The sequence below is a fragment of the Telopea speciosissima genome, chromosome 6 (genome assembly GCF_018873765.1).
Source record: "Telopea speciosissima isolate NSW1024214 ecotype Mountain lineage chromosome 6, Tspe_v1, whole genome shotgun sequence".
NCBI lineage: Eukaryota > Viridiplantae > Streptophyta > Magnoliopsida > Proteales > Proteaceae > Telopea > Telopea speciosissima.
The window spans coordinates 58,370,411-58,394,180 of record NC_057921.1 but is presented as its reverse complement, the minus strand read 5'-3'; the positions used below and the strand labels follow the sequence as shown (position 1 = coordinate 58,394,180).

General features: G+C 39.1%; 2 protein-coding genes and 1 pseudogene across 2 annotated transcripts; all 3 read left to right on the top strand.

The window, feature by feature from the left end:
• Positions 1-7,396: 7,396 nt before the first annotated feature.
• LOC122665992 (hydroquinone glucosyltransferase-like) lies at positions 7,397-8,812 on the top strand. Its single transcript, XM_043862109.1, has one exon. The coding sequence runs from the start codon at positions 7,397-7,399 to the stop codon at positions 8,810-8,812; it is 1,416 nt and encodes a 471-aa protein (XP_043718044.1).
• A 5,523-nt stretch (positions 8,813-14,335) lies between these two features.
• Positions 14,336-15,751, top strand: LOC122664273 (annotated as a pseudogene).
• Positions 15,752-18,722: 2,971 nt separating this feature from the next.
• LOC122664270 (hydroquinone glucosyltransferase-like) lies at positions 18,723-20,156 on the top strand. The gene has a single exon (XM_043860018.1). It carries the CDS (start codon positions 18,741-18,743, stop codon positions 20,154-20,156), a length of 1,416 nt encoding a protein of 471 aa, XP_043715953.1. The 5' UTR covers positions 18,723-18,740.
• Positions 20,157-23,770: the final 3,614 nt, after the last annotated feature.

Here is a 23,770-nt window from a genome sequence, read left to right as displayed (position 1 = left end):
CGATGCAACCCAAGTGTGATTTCAAGGTCTTTAAAAGCCCAGGGTTGTCCCATTTGGTTCTCTAAGCCTCAAGGGACTAGGGAGGGGTGTCTTGGAGTCTATTTGGGTCTTAGAAACACCCAACATTCAAAGATTTAAGGGGGTTTAAAGGATCAAAAGCTCAAAAATCCAGATTTGGGGTTTTCTTTGGTGGTTGAAGCTTTAGAATCAAATAGATTCAGCAAGAGGTCAAACTAGAGGTCTTTATAGGATTGTAATGAAAATGGGATAGCATCCTACAAGGGGAAACTACACATGGCTCGAGCTAACCCTTTGGGTTTCCAAAAAGAAATCCCCATCTTGGGGCTGCAACCAACGAACCACCCAAGCTCAAACGAGCAAGGGGGAAGAGAGAAAAATGGGGGAAAAGGGCACTTGGCTTACCTGGTTTGAGGTACACACGAGGTGCCCTCTTTAAAGCTCCAAACCCAGCAGCCGTTTCCTTCTTCTTCTTCCCTTCCTTCTCCTCCTCTCTTCAAAGCTCTCCTCTCCTTTCACGATTAGGTTAGGAAAGAGAAAGAAAAAAGAAAGACTAAGGAATAGTCTTACCCCTCTCTCTCATATAGACTTCACATTTATTGGCCTATTTGGATAAGGCCTCATAAGTGTAACCTAGGGTCTATTTGGGTAGGGTCAAACATGGCAGGGCACCAATAGCACCTTAGCCACGGGGTCTCACCCACAAGGGTCCTTGTTAGCGGCATTGGATGCGGGTCGGAGGCAGCCGAGTAACCTTGCCTCCGATGCGAGTTAGGAAGGTGGTTCCCACCATAAGAGGTCAGGGCCTTTGGACCACACTTCGAGGGCTTTGAGAGGGCAGTAAGCACACAACAAAATTTGGTCAACTACTTACCCCTGACACGTCAAGGTGCAACCTCCGTGGTCCCGACTAGTTTCCACAGGCAACCTCGTACTATGGTCAATATAGCTGGGTTTGACCACCAGTGAGAACAACTCACCGGCATACGTGGCAGTGATAACTACACGTCACGGGGAAGAATTAATAATTAATTATACTCCTGGGGTGCGGGTATAACAATAAATCCTACATGCATGGATTAATTTTAAACCTAATTTTACATTTAACAAGCAATGCCTAAGTCACTAGGTTAATGCCACGCCAACAACTCGGGTAACGATCTCAGTTCCTTCCCATTTTCCTGAGACGTACCTCAATTGTTGTATGGGGCCCACATCGGTCGTCGGTACGGTATACCTTCCGGTGGGTAGACCCCTGATAATCATACCCTGGACCCCACCCCGGCATGTACTCCTCGGGACAAAGGGCTATGATCCCCAACACCTGTACCCCTGTTAGTAAGGGTTGTAGCATTAAGGAATTGACATCCCTAGTCATATGCTTCTAAATGGCATCGTACGAGGTGTACAGTGCTCCCGCATCCCATACTACGTCACATCATACCACTCGTTTCCAAGCCGACTACGACGTCTATTCTAACACAAATATTCACAAAGCATATTTCACAATACATTGTTCATGTTCATAAATTACAACTAACAGAACAATAATTATCACATGTAAAACTGGAATTTAAATATGCAAATAACTATAGACAATTGTATTTAAGAATGAAATTAAACATTCCTAAAACAATCAAAGCCTATCCCACTTTCCTTGTTATGATCGTGATGTTGGGTTTCGTTCGACGTCGGTGGTCGGCGTGACTTGTCAAACGAACGGTAACGTCCTATGAATGTTTAACCATATCCGGTGTTAGAAAGTGTCACGAACTTGTGTGGGGTCCTAGGGTTACCTCGTGGTAGGGTTAGGTAAGGTCTAGGATGTGTTCACGAGTGAAATGGCATCTCAGGTTGATGAGACAGTTAACCGGGACACCAACCTGAGATGACAGTGTTCAAAAAATTGATATAGTTATTCTCTGGTTGATGAACCAGTCAATTGGGACATCGACCAGAGATGCACAGCAGTCCCAAAAATGAAGAAAATAGAATGTCTAATGGGGGTTTCGGGCTGAATCCACATTCAATTGATCATGGATGTTGTTGCGTGATCATTACTATGAACGAGACCATGTTAGGGTCGATTTGTATGAAAAAATCGGGGTTTTGAAGGTGGGTACAGCCATAACGGCAGTTTCATGGATCAGTTCTTGGATAAAACAGTTCTATGTGGCCGAATATGCATCAATTATTTTAATTCAATCCCTAGAACTGTGAATAGGTTAGTACCTAGGTTAGCAAAGAGCTAGGGTTATACATATATGAGTTTAAGCTTCTAATTCCATAAATCAAAATCAATTTCGTAAACTACAAAAATTGAAAGGACATGGTTTATTCCTAATCATCATGGGTTTAGTAGGATCCATTATGATTAATTAGAGAAGAGTGAGGAAGTGAGAATTTTACCTTGAGTTAGCACTCCTCCCCAATCCGGCACCCTTTCTTCTTCTTCTTCCCTTTTTTTTTTTTTTTTTTTTTCTCTACTTCTTTGTTTCACTCCTATGGGTAGATGATGAAATAGTTTTAGATAAGTTTTAATTCCCTTTTGTTAACCTTAAATCGGTTAGTGGAATGTTGATAGATGTTAGTGTTTTTGTTTTTGTTTTTTCTTTTAATTAGTTAGAGTAGTGTAACGTGTCCCATTAGATTGTTTAGGTTGATTTTTATATTAAAGACGGTTTAAGTATCTGAAGAATAAGCTAGTTAGGTGTCAGTTTACGATTTAATACTTTTACTTAATTTGGTTAGGTGTCAGTTTACTTTGTTAGGTGCCATTTACATATTAAACCATATTACATAATTAAATAACTTAATATCCTACATAATCCAAAATCAATACTAATTCATAAATTTTGTCTTTTGTGAGATTTTGTTTATTTATGTAATAAACCGACCCCTGCGCAGGTATTTGGATTTTGTGGGCCCCATGGATCCTAGAATGTTAGGGTAAATATTCCAATCCAATATTCGGGGTGCGGCGGCGAGATCCCTGATCCAAAACATTGGGTCCCGCACTTCCAAGAGCAAAAATCCACGAAGGTACGATTCTTTGGTTGATGCGGCAATCAACTAGTGCATCAACCTGAGAATTCTTTTTTTTTGTTTTCTCCGTGTCGGAACATCCAAAAGTCAAAGTGTTCCACAAGCGGGCCCACACGGACATATTTATAAAACCAAAAACACCTAATACGAGGTTGGGGTTCCTTACCACGAGTTGTAAATTTGCGTGTGGATCTCACAACTGCACGGGGGAGGTATCTGTCGTTTTATTGGCAGACGTCGAATTGCGGCATGGATTCCATCTTCTTCTTCTATTCGCTCGAATACCCAACCTACATTCCATAACGAACACGGTGCTACGACCTCGGGTTCTGGACCTACATTCGGATTCGGGTTAAAATATGCCAAGCTGTAACAAATACAATACCAACATTTAAACCTATGTTGATGATGTCTTCATTTTCTCTAGATTCTCTGAGATATCTTTATCTGTTGTTTCAAACGCCTTAAGCTTATTTGCAAACTTGTTTGGATTGGCCTTAAATCCCCAAAAATCTTGTTCTCCATCTCTGGTAAGCCAATTGATATTAAAGAGATCCTTAGGGATCTAGTGGGCCGCGAGCTTGGTCAATTGTCCATTTCTTATCTAAGTCTCCCTCTTATGTTTTTAGGTTCTCTGAGCATCACTACTCATCTATTCCGGACAGGCTCAAGAAAAGGCTTCAATTATGGAAGAGTAAGCTTCTTTCCTTTTCTAGTAGGTTGGAGTTGGTTAGAGATACTGAACTGGTGTTTATGGGATTCCGAACTCGATGATCCGGAAGATTGAGGCTCTTATGAATTCCTTTGGAAAGGGAGCGATAACAAGAGATTCTTACGTAGTATCAATTGGGCTTCTGTCTACCTTCCAAAGAAGGGGGGGGGACTTTTTCTAAGAAGGTTTAAAGAAGTCAATAAAGTTGGCCTCTTGAAGCTTCTGTGGAGGATTGCAGAGAAGAAGGATAGTATTTGGGTTATTTGAGTATACTCTAGGTACCTCAAGTCAGATTTCATTTGGACAGTCTACTGTCTTGTTGATGCTTCATGGACTTTGAGGAAGCTCCTTAAGCTCCAGAATATTGCATCAAATAAGATTAAATGCATGATCGATGATAGCTCTTTAACCAGGTTATGGCTTGATAACTGGCATTAAAGTGGTTTTCCTTCGTGTCTTTGGTGAGAGGATTAGATATGATGCGGGCTCTAGTCACATGGTTCTTGTCTCCTCTATTCTCATTGATGGTTTGTAGGAACTGCCCCCCCTCCCCCCCGGCCCCAACTTCTTCAGCCCTTACCTTGGAACTAGTTGCATTCAGTCTCCAAAAGTCCTTGTGGTAGTGGGGATTATGTTTAGTGGACGCCCTCCTACTCCAAGTACTTCACCTTTGTCTTTGCTTGGGAGTTAGCTAATGAAAACCAAAGGTACTACTGCTCTTTGATGGAATGTCATATGATTCAGTCATCACATCCTGAGGCATAGCTTTATCTCTTGGTAGGCTTTTACTTGCATCTTGCCCACTCAGGAGTTTCTCTCCCTAAGGATATCAGTATTCCAAACTGTTGTCTTTGCTGGAATGCTATTAAGGATATTGATCATTAGTTTTGTTGCTCTTGCTCTTCGAGTATTTAAAAGGGGGTTCTTGAGAAGTGCTAGCCTTCTCGTCTTCCCCTTCCTTCTCTTGAAAGTGAATGGAGCAAATTAAGCAGGACTTCAAGGTCTAATTGTGAGTTACTTGCATCACGAGAATGCACTATTTTCAGAAATCGGAATCAGACTTGTAAAATTGCTTATTTGAATCGAAATTGGCCTTGACCGATCCCGATTCTGCTTTAAAATTTGACATGCTGATTCTAGAATTTTTGGGATCCATTATGACCATTCATAATCCAATTCGAATTAGAATCAACAGTGACCGATTCAACCCCGATTCCAAGTTTAAAATCGTTCCTAGAATGTCTGTCTCCTTTACTTTATTTGGTAGTTCGGGGAAACTAAAGTAATTAATCTACAAACAAGACATTTGTCTGCTATTTATCTCAATAGGCATCATTTTAGAAATCGGTAAAGGATACAAGATTCGTCTCAGCTGATACTGATACAAATCACTCCATATCAGTCTGGATCAAAAGATTTACCCTTGCTTTCCATTTTATAAACGGGATTTTTTTAAAAACCTTTTTATCTTTGATCCATACCGATCCCCTGATACGAGATGGGCCTTGGATTGAAATCAAGGACTAGATCGTGCGATCATGTCGATCCGATCTTGATCCCTAAAATTAACCATGATAGATATCGAGGGACAAAGCTTTGTTGTTTTTAGAATATCTAAATGATAGTTTAATTAATGGTGGGATGATAATACAGGATCCAAATCATCTGACTCAACTGCATATTTAATTTTGAAAATATGGAGTTGTTGGGGCTCTAGTAATTATCATATTTCAGATAAGGGTAAATCACACATCACCCTATGATTTTGAAACAAAACTCAAATCACCCCTGGTTTTTGAAAAAACTCAAATTATCCCTTGGTTTAGAACCCAATATGATAAATTAGTCCCTACCGTTAGTTTTATGTTGTTAAGTGATGATGTCCGTATTCTAAACCAAGGGGTGATCTGAGTTTCGTTTGAAAACCAAGAGGTAACGTGTAATTTACCCTTTAGATAACTACTAGATTATCAAATCCAGTATATACGTATCATTTACTCACATTTTGGATAGATTCAGGAATGATGCAGTCACAGTAGCATCACCAAACCTCATCACTATCACACTTTGTAGTGGGCCCGTGACAACTAATTTCTTGTAAGCTATTCTAAACTTCTAAAGTCATGATCATCATCCATCACCACTTGAGCAGTGGGGGCAGTGCCAACTGCCAACTCAAGGATTGATCTCATTGTACCCAAAAAAAAAAAAAAAATTTATACGTGCAGAACTCATGCAACCACAGAGGAAGCTTCTATTATCTTTCTAGAATGCTTCAGTATTCTGGTTTTCAAACTCAAGCTGATCTCGACTCTCCCACATTGTGTTTAAGGGGGAAAGTTTAGGAATATCTATATACCTTACACATATACCATTCAAATATATATATATATATATATATATATATATATATATCATTACATGTAATTGCATATTTATCACATTTGATGTATTCGATCTCTAGGTTGGATTTATCAATTCCAGTACATTTTGGGTTTTTGGGTAAAAGATATTTTTATTCAAAAGAGTGTGAAGGACACCAGGGAGAGTAGTTACACAGCTCTCTCAGCCACGGAGAGGATAATGGTCAAATCGTCGAACACTCAATCGACAGGACCTTCCTGACTAGAATATCTGCATCACAAATAGATCACTGATGGTTATATGAGATTTGGACTTCACAGTTTCAAGATTTTTTTTTTTTTTTTGGGGGGGGGGGGTGGTGTTGAACAGTTTTAAGACTAACGCATTATTCAAAGTGGCATCACCAAACGTCACCACTATGGAACTGTCTAGTGAGCCAATACAAAATTTCGGTAAGCTATTCGATCGAAACTTCGAAAGTCTTGATCACCCATTAGTAATTTATTAGTACCCTCACAAGGACACGAAGGGATTTCAATGGTCCCCTCCGTGCCAACTAAAATTTCTGGTAAGCTCTTCAAGACCTCTAATAGCCTTATTACATATTTCTTTATGGTTACGGTATCCAAATCCAAAGAATTCAACACTAAAACAGATTATAGGTGCCTTGGGACTTGGGTGCGTGCATTGTTGAATTTAATTAAAATGAATAATGATAATAATTTACTTTATAAAAATAACAATTAAAACAAATGGGAGAAGTGTGTCATCCACACGCTCCAAGATAGATAAATAAATAAATAAATAAATTAAATAAAATAAACCAAAGAAGGGGAAGAGTGTGTCGTCCGAAGAGAAATTTCACATGTAACCATATGAGGGCCAGTTGGCTATTTGAATTAAATGATTTTTAATTTTTTCCAACTCTCCCTATAATTAAAATTGGAGTCGCAATGCTCCAGAAAGTTTCTTGTGCCGCGAGGAAGACCCCATAAATAATTAATTGGATAATTATACTCGTGTAAATGATTACCCAAGAAAAAGCTTATATTAGACAATCACTATATGTCTTTAAAAAAATAATAATAAATAAAGGACTGGGAGAGCTGGACCAATCCATATATAGCCCCATCTCACATTCCTTGTTCTTCATCCCTCCCTCCAAAATACATCTCTCTCACACAAACTCATAAGCTTAGAAGTGCTTCTCCAATTTCTCTTTGCCTTCCAATCCTACAGAAAGCATAGATAGGCACCATGAAAGAAGCAAAGCAAACACCACACATTGTCATTCTACATGCTCCAGGTATGGGTCATCTCATCCCCCTTGTTGAGTTTGCTAAGCGATTTGTTCTCCACCATGATTTCAACATCACATTTACAATCCCAACTATTGAAGGTTCTCCAATCAAAGCTCAGAAAGAAATCCTGGATACCCTCCCCAACTGCATCGATACCCTCTTTCTCTCACCTGTTAACCTTGATGATCTCTCCAAGGATACAAAAGTTGAAACTTGTATCTATCTCACCATTCTCCGTTCCCTCCCTTCCCTACATGACGCTCTAAAGCTTTTAACTTCCACAACTCCCATCGCTGCCTTGGTTGTTGATCTCTTTGGCACCGATGCAATTGATGTGGCTAGGCAATTCAATCTTCCTTCTTACATCTTCTTCCCTTCCACGGCCATGGTGTTGTCATTGGTCCTCCATTTGCCCAAACTTGATGAGTTGAACTCTTGCGAATATAGAGAACTACCTGAACCAGTGAAATTACCCGGATGTGTGCCAATTCATGGAACAGATTTAATGGACCCACTCCAAGATAGACAGAGTAAGGTATATACATGGACTTTATACCAGTCCAAGCGTTTCAAATTGGCTGATGGTATCCTATTAAATAGTTTCACCGAGATGGAAGCCGGCGCTATTAAGGCTTTGAAGGAAAGTGGAGACCCAAGTGTGCCACCTATTTACCCAATAGGGCCACTCACACAAGATGGTTCGAGGGATAATGGAGCTGATATTTTTGGGTGCCTTAGGTGGTTGAACAATCAACCTATTGGTTCTGTCTTATTTGTTTCATTTGGGAGCGGTGGTGCCATCTCACGGGAGCAACTTAATGAATTGGCATTGGGATTGGAACTTAGTGGGCAAAGATTCTTATGGGTTGTCAAGAGCCCAAATACTACCTATTTAGGTGTCCAAAGCACTGGAGAAGACCCTTTGACTTTCTTGCCAAAGGGCTTCTTAGAGAGGACCAAAAGAAGGGGTTTGGTGGTACCCTCATGGGCTCCTCAAATACAAGTGCTTAACCATGTCTCTACCGGAGGGTTGGTCACCCATTGTGGTTGGAACTCAACCTTAGAGAGTGTGGTTCATGGTGTACCATTGATTGCATGGCCACTTCATGCAAAACAAAAGATGAATGCAATATCATTAGTTGAGGATTTGAAGGTAGCTTTGAGACCCAGAGTTGAAAAGAATGGGATAGTGGGGAGAGTGGAGATTGCTAGGGTGGTGAAGTGCTTACTGGAAGGGGACGAAGGAAAGAGCATACAAAAGCAGATGACAATGCTCAAGGACGCAGCTGCTAAGGTGTTAAGTGAAGAAGGGTCCTCTAGAAGATCACTCTCAGAGGTGGCACACAGATGGAAATTCCAAGTGGGAATTTGATTATTTCCCCCTTGTTTTGTATAGTTTTCCTACTTAGTTTTGTTGTTTGTTTTCAATTGTACATAGTGAAATCAGTTCGTTATTATCAGTTTATTAACTATCTCTCTCATCCGGATCATGTCCTTGTATAAGTACATAAGTTGTTGTTCTTGTTCCCTTATTAGTTGACACGTGGATTTCCTTTAACCTGTTACCTTCTCTCTTGGGCCATGTTTTGTCAGAGCAAGGCGGGTTTCCTCTTGTTTGACCATACTTCTCGCTAGTCACGCCAATGGTTCTTCTTCTATGAGGAAAACCGTCCATCATAGGCATTTTCTAAACACCGCTAATCTTTGAAACCCTCATTCCAAATCTTAAAAAACATGGAAAAGAAAAAAGTGTATCCTACATATGGGATTTTTTGTTTTATTAATAAAATTTTTAAAAATACCACCAAGGAACCAACTCCAAAATTATAGAAATTTCAACTTTCAACCACTAGACTCTGGAAAGCTTTGAAGCCCTTCTCTTAAGCTGAAAGACAAGGAAAAAAGATCATCTACTACCTTGGATTATTTTATTTTAGCATTACAGATTTAAATCATATCACTCTCTAAGGGACCAGCTCCAAAAGTTTAGATACAACGCTTTCTGGCATGTTAGGGAGCAATCTAAGGCATAAAATCCTCTGCCATACAATTTTTTTTTTCTTTTTTCTAAAGGTCAGTAAAAGTATATTAAAAATAAGAAGAATATATTTCAGGGTTCATGTCCAAGCATACCAGAACGACAAAATAAAAGAGACACAACAAGTTTGATCTCTAGTCTACCTTCGGCATGGTCATCAACAAACAAAGAGATCCAAAACTAAAGCACCCAAAATCCACAAAATGGATCACTAAAACCTATACCGAGGTCTCTTCTGCATATCCCAACAAATGTCTTCTTTAATAAAAGCAAGTGGAACCATCCCTTGAGTATAAGATTTTGAAATTGAAACTTGTTTAGCTAAAGAATCTGCCACCACATTCACTTCACGGAAGCAATGAGATATTCTCCATGATATACTATCGAGAAAATTTTGGTAGTAGCACCATTGTTGTATAACGCATCATGGAATTTTTCTGATTTTGAATGCACGACACCACAAAGGAAGAATCACATTCAAACCATATGTTGTTTTATAGAAGGAAATAATTTAAATACAAATTTCATTGTCAAACGTGCACCTCTACATCAGTGGCACAACCGTTTAGGTCATCCATCTCTTCATTTTGTTTGCAATATTTTGTCTAATTTTAAATTACTTGTCTCTTCTCAATCTGATTTGCAATTTGTAGTGTCTACCAATAAGGAAAAAGCCATATAACTGCCATTCAAAAGGGCTGAGCATAGGTTTACAAAACCCCGTCTGGGGACCTTAACCAATTGTATCTACCGAAGGCCACCGGTATTATGTTAACTATTTAGATGACTTTACAAAGTATATGAGACTTTTCCCCCTCAAAAAAGTTGACGTGTTTCCAACTTTTGTAAGTTTAAGAATCTTGTTAACCTTTTTTATTGCAAAATCAAACGCTTTCATAGCGATTGGGGTGGGGAATATCGCAATGTCTCCACCTACTTGGAAACTAATGGCATTGAGCATAGGTTCTCTTGCCTTCATATCGATGAACAGAATGGTTCGGTTGAGCGTCGTCTTCGACACATAGTAGAAACGGGTCTTGCTCTTATGTCTCATGCCCATGTTCCAAAACAATACTGACAATTTGCCTTTGATACCGCAGTCTTCCTCATCAATCAACTGCCTACTCTACTCCCACACAATGTCTCCACAATGTATAAGCTAGTTACATTCTTGGGTTATAGCTCTAGACATCGTGGTTATTGATGTCCTAATAATCAAACAAATTCTATCCTAATCGAACAAACCCCTAAACCTGCACCCTCTTTACTTGGACCACCACCTGCTCCGCTCATGGCTTTCCCAACCCACCATACAAAATTCCCCAACACCCCAACTGATAATGTTAAGATTGGAAGATCTTACCCTCATAAACCGTTGTACAAGGGGAGGGAACCCAATATTATATCTGCCCACATCCAATCCCTTATGGGAACGATGTGGGACTATTACACATAACATTACCCCACCCTTTAACGGCCGACCATCCCCTCTCATCACCGCTGCTTCACCATCTAAGCCCGCCTCCCCTACTAGCTTGGATTCCTCCCTACCATCCCTAGATTTAGTCGTTGATCTACCTGTTCCTGCAACCCCTATGAAGCTCCTATGCCGATTTAGAGGAAAACTACCCATTATAAAGAGCTACCTTTCTACATAGAGAAGTTCGAAGACGTCTAACTAAAAGTCTATCAATACTGCTCAACTAATCCCATACTCGTAAAAGGTCCACTGAGGAAGTGGAGCCAAGGACCCACCCATCCTCCTTGAGAATGAAGCGAATTGAACCATTACAAGCTTGTCTGATCCAGCATCATACTGAATACGATCATCATAGGTAAGCACTAGAACCCCATTGGAGTGCCAAGGATCTAACCAAAACTTAGTAATAAGGCCATTTTCAACTATGTGCCGAGTAAATGGTCTTGCATGGTCCCGAAGCTTGATGATCTTCCTCGACACCCAAGAAGTGTCCTGGGCTGGTTTTGTTGTTGAAATAGAATCCCCTCTCAAATATCCGTGATTCACCTACTTCATCCATAAAGACTCCTTTTGTGAGACCACCCATCAGATTTGTTTTAAAATACCAACCCCATTTATAACTTAAATCCATTTTTTTTTCCTAAACCATCCTCTGCTCTTGACCTACAAATAGAGTGACAAGCCACGTAATGGATCCTCCTTGACTTAGTCTTATCAAAAGATGCACGGATCGAACCTTGTAAAGGAAGTTTAAGGAATATTGCCATGCCAGTTCCTGTGAAGTTGGTTTTCTCTTATACTTTCTTGATGCATATGTTTTTTGTTAATAGGTTTATGAACTTTGATTGGAAACATCTCATATAGGATTCATGGAGCTAGAGTAGTCCCTACCTAGAAACTATTGAAGGATTTGATCATTCAATAGTAAATACAACTTAGGGGCATGTGGAGATTTACCTGCATCACTTGAATGCACTACTATTTCAAAAATCGAAATTGGATCAGTTTATTTTTTATTTATTTTTATTTTTTATATTTTTTTTTACCCCGAATATTCTTTGGGACCCGGGCTGGCCCCTAGGCTTTTATTAAAATCAAGCTAAGCAAATACATGTGGGGGACATAGTCTGCCTTACCCCAAACCCAGAGAAGACTAAGCTCTCTCAACACTCCATAGGGTCCCACGCTTACAACATAGCAAACACCAGGGATTTACCTTAGAAGCGAAAAATTGGGAGCCCAGCCTTGTCCTCCCTAATTATGCGTCGCAAACTCGCGGGTAAATCCCCTTGAGACTCAAAAACCGAATTTACCTGGCTGCCACAAGCCCAATTTGCAAGGAAATTTGCAGCTCTATTACTCTCTCTGAAAGAGAAATCCACCGAAGCTTGAAGAGTATCCACCAACTGTAACACCTCTTCGAACCAATACCAACAGTTCCAAATCTCACATCTTTTCGTGGTAACCACCTGCACTATAGCCTTAGAGTCCGAGCTCACTTGGCATCCCACCAACCCCAGCCTAGCACACTGGCGCAATCCATCCATCAATGCTCTCATTTCCGCTTCACTATTGGTACAGTGACCATAAAAATTTGCGAAGGCCATAATTAAATTACCATCTTGATTGCGAATAATCCCTCCCCCTCCACTGGGCCCAGGGTTGCCTTTGCTCGCACCATCCACATTTAGCTTCACTCCCCTGAATGGAGGATTCCAGTACACCGGTCTTGGCAACCTCGGTCTTATTCTGGGCAGCTGGATTTTCAGCACTTGCATTGCTAGCTCCTCCCTCATCCCTTTGTGTGCCTAGGAAAATTTTGGAAGCGTAATCTCTTGCAACCATTTACTCACCTTAGCAATAATCATGTTTGTCGACCGCCCCCCATTTCCATGCCTTCTATTATTTCGCTCCCTCCACAATTCCCACAAAATAAAAGTTGGGATCACACCAATGACATAACCAAACACATTGCTGAAGGACCCCCTAGCCTGCCAACATTTAACTCTTTCCCTTGCATGAAATTGGATCAGTTGAATTGGTCGATACAGATAGAAATCGACCCTCACTGATATCGATTTTTGACATTTTGGAATGATCAATTCTAGGGTTTTTGTTATAAAATCGCTTGGTTTTCAGACACGACAAGTCGAGTAATTCTAAGATTTTTAGGACTAATTCAAATTGAAACCGGACAATAATTCTAATCTGATCTGGATCAGAATCGACGGTGACCAATTCGACTTTGAATCCAAGTTTAAAATCATTACTACAATGCCCTTGTCTCCCTTACTTTATTGGGTAGAGCGGGGAAAACTAAAGTAATTGATCTACCCACAAGACCTTAATCCACAATTTTCTCAATAGGTATAGAGGGACAAAGCTTTGTGGTTTCTAGAATATCTAAATGATAATTTAAATGATGGATGATAATGCAGGATCCAAACCTTTTCCTTAATTTTTTGAGTTGGGGCTCTAGAACTTATCACACTTGATGTATGTATGTTCCAGGTTGGATTTAATCAAATCCGGGACATGTCATTTACTCGATCACATTTTGGATATAGATTCAAGAGTGGCACCAAACGTCACCAATATTGTGAAACTGTGTAGTGAGCCCCTGTGACAACTCATTTCTAGATTCTAAGCTATTCTTTTGAAAGTGCTAACCTCACGGAGGGACACGAAGCTCTTCCAGACTTCTAAAGTCAGCGCCAACTCATGGATTAATTTCTTCTATATAGGTGGGGTGTCCTTGTCCAACAATTGATAGATCTTCAGTGCTTTCGGTGCAATATTGGTCAATTCATGATAATTTCCCGTAAGTTTATTAAAATTTTTTTTTATTTTAAACAAATGAGAAAATTGCAGTGTGTCAACCACACGCTCCAAGGAAATTAAATAATATATCCAAAAAAAAAAAACAAGAAAAGGGAGTGTGTAATTCAAAAGCACCAAAATAAATAAAAGAAAATTCGGACTTAGAAGCCATTGGCTGTTTCAAAAAAAAAATTTTAATAAGATAACAACTGTCAGAGCTTAGAAGCAAGCAAATTTAATGAATCGTGAAAATGACTACCCAAAGAACTTTCGAAATTATATAAATAGAAAAAAAAATATATCCAAGGGACCTACAATCAGTAGGTAAACCCCTCAATCAAGCCAGCGAGAAAAAGGAAAAAACAATGAAACTTTGATAAAACACAAAAAAATAAATAAATAAAGGACTGGGAGAACTGGGCCAATCTACATATAGCCCCATCTCCCATTCTTTGTTCTTCATCTCTCCAAAATACATCTCCCACAAGCACACAAGAGCTTCAATTCTCCAATTTCTCTTTGCCTTCCAATCTTGCAGAAAACTATATATAGTCACCATGAAAGGAGCAAAACAAACACCACACATTGTCATTCTACCTGCTCCAGGTATGGGTCACCTCATCCCCCTTGTTGAGTTTGCTAAGCGATTCGTCCATGACCATGATTTCAATTTCACATTTATAATCCCAACTATTGAAGGTTCTCCAATCAAAGCTCAGAAAGAAATCCTGGATACCCTCTCCAAGTGCATTGATACCCTCTTTCTCTCACCTGTTAACCTTGACGATCTCTCCAAGGATACAAAAGTTGAAACTCGTATCTACCTCACCATTCTCCGTTCCCTCCCTTCCCTACATGAAGCTCTAAAGCTCTTAACTTCCACAAATCCCGTCGCTGCCTTGGTTGTTGATCTCTTTGGCACCGATGCATTTGATGTGGCTAGGCAAGTCAATCTTCCTTCTTACATCTTCTTCCCTTCTACGGCCATGGTGTTGTCATTGTTCCTCCATTTGCCCGAGCTTGATGAATTCCACTCTTGCGAATATAGATAACTACCTGAACTAGTGAAATTACCCGGATGTGTACCAGTTCATGGAAGAGATTTAATGGACTCACTCCAAGACAGACAGAGTAAGGTATATACATGGACTTTATACCATTCCAAGCGTTTCAAATTGGCTGATGGTATCCTATTAAATAGCTTCACCGAGATGGAAGTCGTCGCTATTAAGTCTTTGAAGGAAAGTGGAGACCCAAGTGTGCCACCTATTTACCCAATAGGACCACTCACACAAGATGGTTCGAGGGACAATGGAGCTGATATTTCTGGGTGCCTTAGGTGGTTAAACAATCAACCTATTGGTTCTGTCTTATTTGTTTCATTTGGGAGTGGTGGTGCCCTCTCACGGGAGCAGCTTAATGAATTGGCGTTGGGATTGGAACTTAGTGGGCAAAGATTCTTATGGGTTGTCAAGAGCCCAAATGCTACCTATTTAGGTGCCCAAAGCATTGGAGAAGACCCTTTGACTTTCTTGCCAAAGGGCTTCTTAGAGAGGACCAAAGGAAGGGGTTTGGTGGTACCATCATGGGCTCCTCAAATACAAGTGCTTAACCATGTCTCTACTGGAGGTTTCGTCACCCATTGTGGTTGGAACTCAACCTTAGAGAGCGTGGTTCATGGAGTACCATTGATTGCGTGGCCACTCCATGCAGAACAAAAGATGAATGCAGTATCGCTAGTTGAAGATTTGAAAGTAGCTTTGAGACCCAAAGTAGAGAAGAATGGGATAGTGGGGAGAGTCGAGATTGCTAGGGTGGTGAAGTGCTTACTGGAAGGGGATGAAGGAAAGAGCATACAGAAGCGGATGAGAATGCTCAAGGACGCAGCTACAAAGGTGTTAAGTAAAGAGGGGTCCTCTAGAAGATTGCTCTCAGAGGTGGCACACAGATGGAAATCCCAAGTGGGAATCTAAATTTTTTTTTTCTCTTTCCCCTGTTATTTTTTCCTTTGTTTTTAACTGTACAAAGACAAATCAGTGGGTTATTTTTAGTTGTTTTTTACTGTATAAAAAGAAAACAGTGAGTTATTTTTAGTTTACTCTCTCTCTCTCTCTCTCTCTCTCTGCCATGGTTAGTTATAGAAGTTCAACTTTCAATGGCTAAACACTAGTAATTTTGAAACCCTTCTCCCAATCTAAAAGACGATGAGAAAAAAAAAATGTATCTATTATATGGGAATCAATATCACTTGGACACTCTCCTATGTTGTTGATTCTTCATGGACTTGGAGGAAGCTCCATAAGCTCCAGAATATTTCATCAAATAAGATTAAATGCTTAATAATTGCGATGGCTCTTCAACCAAGTTATGGCTTGATATCGGGCATCGAAGTGGTTCTCCTTTCTGTCTTTGGTGAGAGGATTAGATATGATGCGGGCTCCAGTCTCATGGTTCTTGTCTCCTCTATTCTCATTGATGGTCTGAAGGACCTGGCCCCCAAAATTCTTCAGCACTTACTTTGGAGCTAATTGCATTCAGTCTTCAAAAGTCCTCGTGGTAGTGGGGATTATGTTTAGGGGACTCCCTCTTACTGCAAGTACTTTACTTCGGACTTTACTTCGGCCTTTGCTTGGGAATTAGCTAGTGAGAACCAAAGATACAACTGCTTTTTGATGGAATGTCATATGGTTCAATCATCACATCATGATGCATAGCTTTATCTCTTGGCGGGCTTTGACTCGCATCCTGCCCACTCAGGAGTTTCTCAAATATTTAAGAGGAGGTTCTTCAGAAGTGCCAGTGTTCTCGTCTTCCTCTTCCTTCTATTGAAAGTGAATGGAGCGGATTAAGCAGGACTTCATGGTCTAATTGTGATTTACTTGCATCATTAGAATGCACTATTTTCATAAATTGGAATCAGATTGGTTGAATGCTTATTTGAATCGAAATTGGCCATGACCGATCCTGATTATGCTTTAAGATTTGACATGCCAATTCTAGGATTTTTGAGACCTATTACGGCCATTCATATTCCAATTTCGATCAGAATCAACAGTGATCGATTCAACCTCGATTCCAAGTTTTACATTCGATGCTACAATGTCCATGTCTCCTTTATTTTATTTAGTAGTTCGGGGAAACTAAAGTAATTAATCTTCAAACAAGACATTTGTCTGCTATTTATCTCAATAGGTATCATTTTAGAAATTGATAAAGGATATAGGATTCGTCTCAGCCAATACTTATAGGGATCACCTCATATCGGTCTGGATCAATAGATTTACCCCTGGTTTCCATTTTAAAAACTGGATTTTTTTAAAAACCTTTTTACCTTTGATTCATACCGATACACTGATACAAGATCGACTTTGGATCGAGATCAAGGATCAGATCAGGCGATTATGTCGATCTGAATCGCCTGATCTGATGTTGATCCCTAAAATTAACCATGATAGATATTGAGGGACAGAATTTGTTGTTTTTAGAATATGTAAATGATAGTTTAATTAATGATGGATGATAATATCGGATCCAAATCATTTAACTCAACTGCATATTTATTTTTGAAAATATGGATTTGGGGCTCTAGTAGTTAATTATCTCATTTTGGATAGATTCAGGAGTGATGCAGTCATAGTAGCATCACCAAACCTCACCACTATGACACTGTATTGTGGGCCCGTGACAACTAATTTCTTTTAAGCTATTCTAAACTTCCAAAGTCATGATCATCATCCATTACCACTTGAGCAGTCCCAACTGCCAACTCAACGATTGGTCTCATTGTACCAACCAAAAAAAAATACATGCAGAGTTCATGCAACCTCAGCGATCATGTGGGGTCCATCTCTTTTTATTAGATATACTTGACGTCAAGTATGGACAGACAAATTGGGAAGATAAAAATTCACAATCACAGAGGAAGCTTCTATTACCTTTCTAGACAGATTATAACAGTCTTACCTGCACTGGTGAACTCATGATATTAATTTAAAAATAAAAATTAAAACAAATGAGAGAATTGCAATTTATCATCCACACGCTCTTAAGATAAATCAATAAATAAGATAAACCAAGAAGGGAGGGAGTGTGTGATCCTCTCTCAAGTGCGGTGCACTGTTTATAACTCTGACGTTATGAAGAGAAACTTCACATGAAACCATATACTAGTTTGTTGTCCTCTCAAAGCTTTGTAATTTCTAGAATATTTAAATGATAGTTTAAATGGTGGATGAAAATGCAGGATCCAAACCATTTACCACTTCTGCTTGTGAAAACCGTTACACTCAACTGTATAATTATTTCTGGAAATCAGGAGTTGGGACTCTAAAAGTACTTATCACTCACTCCAGGTTGACAACTAATTTCTGTGTAAACTATTCGAAACTTCTAAAGTCGTGATCATCCATTTGCACTTGGCACTGTCTCTTTATTTTTTTTTTTTTCTATTGTTTTGGAAGTGCTACCCTCAACTCAAATTTCTGGTAATTAAGCTCTTCAAGACTTCTAAAGTCGTGGCCGTCCTTATCTTAATTAAAACTTTTATAGATATTATTTCTTTCTCTATGGTTAATGCGGTGTCCAACTCCAACACTTTACAGAGTTGTAGTGTGTCATCCACACGCTCCAAGATAAATAATAATTAAAATTTGATAACCCATGAGAGAGCCAATTGGCTTTTTTGAAAAAAATTATAAAATAAAATATCTATCTAAAGGTGGCTACTACCATGTTTCATGGTTGAGCTTAAATTACTCAATCACTCTCTATGCTTTTAAAAAGAAAAATAATAAATAAAGGACCGGGCCAGAGATCGAGCTGGGCAAATCTATATATAACCCCATCTCCCAATCCTTCTTCTTCATCCCTCCAAAATACATCTCTCTCACACAACCTCACAAGCTCACAAACGCTTTTATATCCAATTTCTCTTTGCCTTCCAACTTTGAATTCATAGCCACCATGAAAGGAGCAAAACAAACACCACAGATTGTCATTCTACCTGCTCCAGGTATGGGTCACCTAATCCCCCTTGTTGAGTTTGCTAAGCGATTCGTTCTTCACCATGATTTCAACATCACATTTACAATCCCAACTATTGAAGGTTCTCCAACCAACGCTCAGAAAGAAATCTTGGATAGCCTCCCCAAGTGCATCAACACCATCTTTCTCTCACCTGTTAACCTTGACGACCTCTCCAAGGATACAAAGGTCGAAACTCGTATCTACCTCACCATTCTCCGTTCCCTCCCTTCCCTACATGAAGCTATTAAGGTTTTAACTTCCACAACTCCCATCGCTGCCTTGGTTGTCGATCTCTTTGGCACCGATGCATTTGATGTGGCTAGGCAATTCAATCTTCCTTCTTACATCTTCTTCCCTTCCACGGCCATGGTGTTGTCATTGTTCCTCCATTTGCCCAAGCTTGATGAATCCCACTCTTGTGAATATAGAGAACTACTTGAACCAGTGAAATTACCCGGATGTGTACCAATTCATGGAAAAGAATTAATAGACTCACTCCAAGGCAGAGAGAGTAAGGTATATACATGGACTTTATACCATTCCAAGCGTTTCAAATTGGCTGATGGTATCCTATTAAATAGCTTCACCGAGATGGAGGCTGGCGCTATCAAGGCTTTGAAGGAGAGTGGAGACCCAAGTGTGCCACCTATATTCCCAATAGGACCACTCACACAAGATGGTTCGAGGGATAATGGAGCTGATATTTCAGGGTGCCTTAGGTGGTTGAATAATCAACCTATTGGTTCAGTTTTGTTTGTTTCATTTGGGAGTGGTGGTGCTCTCTCACGGGAGCAGCTAAATGAATTGGCGTTGGGATTGGAACTAAGTGGGCAAAGATTCTTATGGGTTGTCAAGAGCCCAAATACTTCCTATTTAGATGCCCAAAGCGCTAGAGAAGACCCTTTGACATTCTTGCCCAAAGGTTTCTTAGAGAGGACCAAAGGAAGGGGTTTGGTGGTTCCTTCATGGGCTCCTCAAATACAAGTGCTTAGCCATGTCTCGACTGGAGGGTTCGTCACCCATTGTGGTTGGAACTCAACCTTAGAGAGCATAGTTCATGGAGTACCATTGATTGCGTGGCCACTCCATGCAGAACAAAAGATGAATGCAGTATCACTAGTTGAAGATTTGAAAGTAGCTTTGAGACCCAAAGTGGAGAAGAATGGGATAGTAGGGAGAGTAGAGATTGCTAGAGTGGTCAAGTGCTTACTGGAAGGGGCCGAAGGAAAGAGCATACAGAAGCAGATGAGAATGCTCAAGGACGCAGCTACTAAGGTGTTAAGTGAAGAGGGGTCCTCTAGAAGATCACTCTCAAAAGTGGCACACAGATGGACATCCCAAGTGGGAATCTAAATTTTTTTTCCTTTCCATTGTTATTTTTTTTCTTTGTTTTTAACTGTACAAAGAGAAATCAATGGGTTATTTTTAGCTATTTTTAACTAAATAGAAATCAGTGGGTTATTATTTTTAGTTTAGTCTCTCTCTCTCTCTCTCTCTCCCTCCTTCCTGGAGCCATGTTTAATTAGAGCAAGGGTTTCCGTGTGTTTGACTATACTTTTCTCTAGTCGCCAATGGTAATTCTCTTGTGAGAAAAACCCTCCATCATAGACATTTTCTAAATTAAAAGTTCAGAAGTCCAACTTTCAATGGCTAAACACTAGTAATCTTTGAAACCCTTCTCTCAATCTAAAAGAAGATGAGAAAAAATGTATCTATTTTTATGGGACTGTTTTGTTTTAGTAATTTAATTTTTTTTTTAACGAACCAACCCCAAAATTATAGCTACAACGCTTCTTTAAAAGTCAAAGAGCAACTAGAGATTTAGAAATGTCAATTTTCAACAACTATTAAATCTGGTCTTCAAGGTGCTCTGGTCGTCAATATCAGTATCGGGTCTGTCAATACAATACCAACATTTAAACCTTATGTTGATGATGTTTTCATTTTCTCTAGATCCGCTGAGATATCTTTATCTGTTGTTTCGAACACCTTAAGCTTGTTTGCAAACTTGTCTGGATTGGCCTTAAATCCCCATAAACCTTGATCTCTATCGATGGTCTGCCAATTGATGTTAAAGAGATTCTTAGGGATCTAGTGGGCCACGAGCTTGGTCAATTGCCCATTTCTTATCTTAGTCTCCCTCTTATGTTTTAGGTTCTCTGAGCATCACTACTACCCGATTGTGGACAGACTCTAGAAAAGGCTTCAGCTATGGAAGAGTAGGCTTCCTTCCTTTTCAGAAATTAGAATCAAACTAGTTGAATGGTTGATTCGGATCAATATTAGCCATGACCGATCTCGATTCTGCTTTAAGATCCAACATGCTGATTCTAGGATTTATGGGATCCATTACAACCATTCATAATCCACTTCGAATCAGAATCAACAGTGACCGATTCAACCCCGATCCAAGTTTAAAATCTTTGCTAGAATGTCCGTCTCCTTTACTTTATTTGGTAGTTCGGGGAAACTAAACTAATTAATCTCCAAACAAGACATTTGTCAGCTATTTATCTCAATAGGTATCATTTTAGAAATCGGTAAAGGATACAAGATTCGTCTAAGTCGATACTGATACAAATCACTCCATATCGGTCTGGATCAATAGATTTACCCTTGCTTTCCATTTTAAAAACGAGATTTTTTTTTAAAACCTTTTTATCTTTGATCCATACCGATCCACTGATATGAGATGGGCCTTGGATCGAAATCAAGGACCAGATCGTGCAATCATGTCGATCCGATCTTGATCCCTAAAATTAACCATGATAGATATCGAGGGACAAAGCGTTGTTGTTTTTAAAATATCTAAATGATAGTTTAATTAATGGTGGGGTGATAATACAGGATCCAAATCATCTGACTCAACTGCATATTTAATTTTGAAAATATGGAGTTGTTGGGGCTCTAGTAATTATCATATTTTAGATAAGGGTAAATCACACATCACCCTCTGGTTTTGAAACGAAACTCAGATCATCCCCTGGTTTTTGAAAAAACTCAAATCATCCATTGGTTTAGACCCCAATATGACAAATTAGTCCCTACCATTAGTTTTATGCTGTTAAGTAATGATGTCAGTATTCTAAACCAGGGGGTGATCTGATTTTCGTTTGAAAACCAGGGGATGACGTGTAATTTACCGTTTAGATAACTACTAGATTATCAAATCCAATATATATGTATCATTTACTCACATTCTGGATAGATTCAGGAATGATGCAGTCGCAGTAGCATCACCAAACCTCACCACTATCACACTTTGTAGTGGGCCCGTGACAACTAATTTCTTGTAAGCTATTCTAAACTTCTGAAGTCATGATCATCATCCATTACCACTTGAGCAGTGGGGGCAGCGCCAACTGCCAACTCAAGGATTGATCTCATTGTACTCAAAAAAAAAAAAAAAAATATATATATATATATATATATATATATATATTCACGTGCAGAATTCATGCAACCACAGAGAAAGCTTCTATTATCTTTCTAGAATGCTTCAGTACTTTGGTTTTCAAACTCAAGTTGATCTCGATTCTTCCACATTGAGTTTAAGGAGAATGTTAAGGGATATCTATACACCTTCACATACCATTCAAATTTTTTGGTTTTATCTTTTGTTTTTTTTTTTTTTTAATTTCACATAATTGTATATTTATCACATTTGATGTATTCGATCTCCAGGTTGGATTTATCAATTCCAGTACATTTTGGGTAGATCATTGGGTATTTTTTTCTGTTTTTTTGGGTAGATCATTGGGTATTTTTTTCTGTTTTTTTTGGTAAAAGATATTCTTATTCAAAAGAGTGTGAAGGACACGCGGGAGAGTAGTTACACAGCTCTCTCAGACATGGAGAGGATAACAGTCAAATCGTCGAAAACTCAATCGACAGGGCTTTCCTGGCTAGAATATCCGCATCAAAAATAGATCACTAATGGTTATATGAATTTTGGACTTCACAATTTCAAGAGTTTTTTTTTTTTTTTTTTTTTTTGGGGGTTGAACAGTTTCAAGAGTAATGCATTATTCGAAGTGGCATCACCAAACATCACCACTATGGAACTGTCTAGTGAGCCCATAGCCCATGACAACTCAAAATTTCGGTAAGTAATTCGATCGAAACTTCGAAAGTCTTGATCATCCATTAGTAATTATTAGTACCCTCACGAGGACACGAAGGGATTTCAATGGTCCCGTCTGTGCCAACTAAAATTTATGGTAAGCTCTTCAAGACCTCTAAAGTCGTGGCTGTGTTTACCTCTAATAACCTTATTAGATATTTCTTTATGGTTGCGGTGTCCAAATCCAAAGAATTCTTTTTTATTTTTGGTAGAAAATCCAAAGAATTCATTTTTTTTTTTTTGGTAAGAGAGAAATTTATTGAGAAAAGGGGTGTGTACAAGCAGCAACTTCACGAGAACAGAACTCATGAAGCCACTAAGTGGAAAGAGGCCAAAATCCAAAGAATTCAACACTTAGATTATAGGTGCCTTGGGTGCGTGCATTGTTGAATTTAATTAAAATAAATAATGATAATAATTAACTTTATAAAAATAACAAATAAAACAAATGGGAGAATTTCTTGCAATGTGTCATCCACACGCTCCAAGATAAATAAATTAATAAAATAAGATAAACCAAAAAAGGGAGTGTGTCATCCGAAGAGAAATTTCACATGAAACCATATGAGGGCCGGGGCCAGTTGGCTATTTGAATTAAATAATTTTTATTTTTCCCACTATCCCAGTTGGCTTGTTTTTTATCCTTTGTTTTTAACTTTACAAAGACAAATCAATGGGTTATTTTTAGTTGTTTTTTACTGTATAAAGAGACAACAGTGGGTTATTTTTAGTTTACTCTCTCTCTCTCTCTCTATCTCTGTCTTTCTCTCTCTCTCAGCCATGGTTAATTATAGAAGTTCAACTTTCAACGGCTAAACACTAGTAATTTTGAAACCCTTCTCCC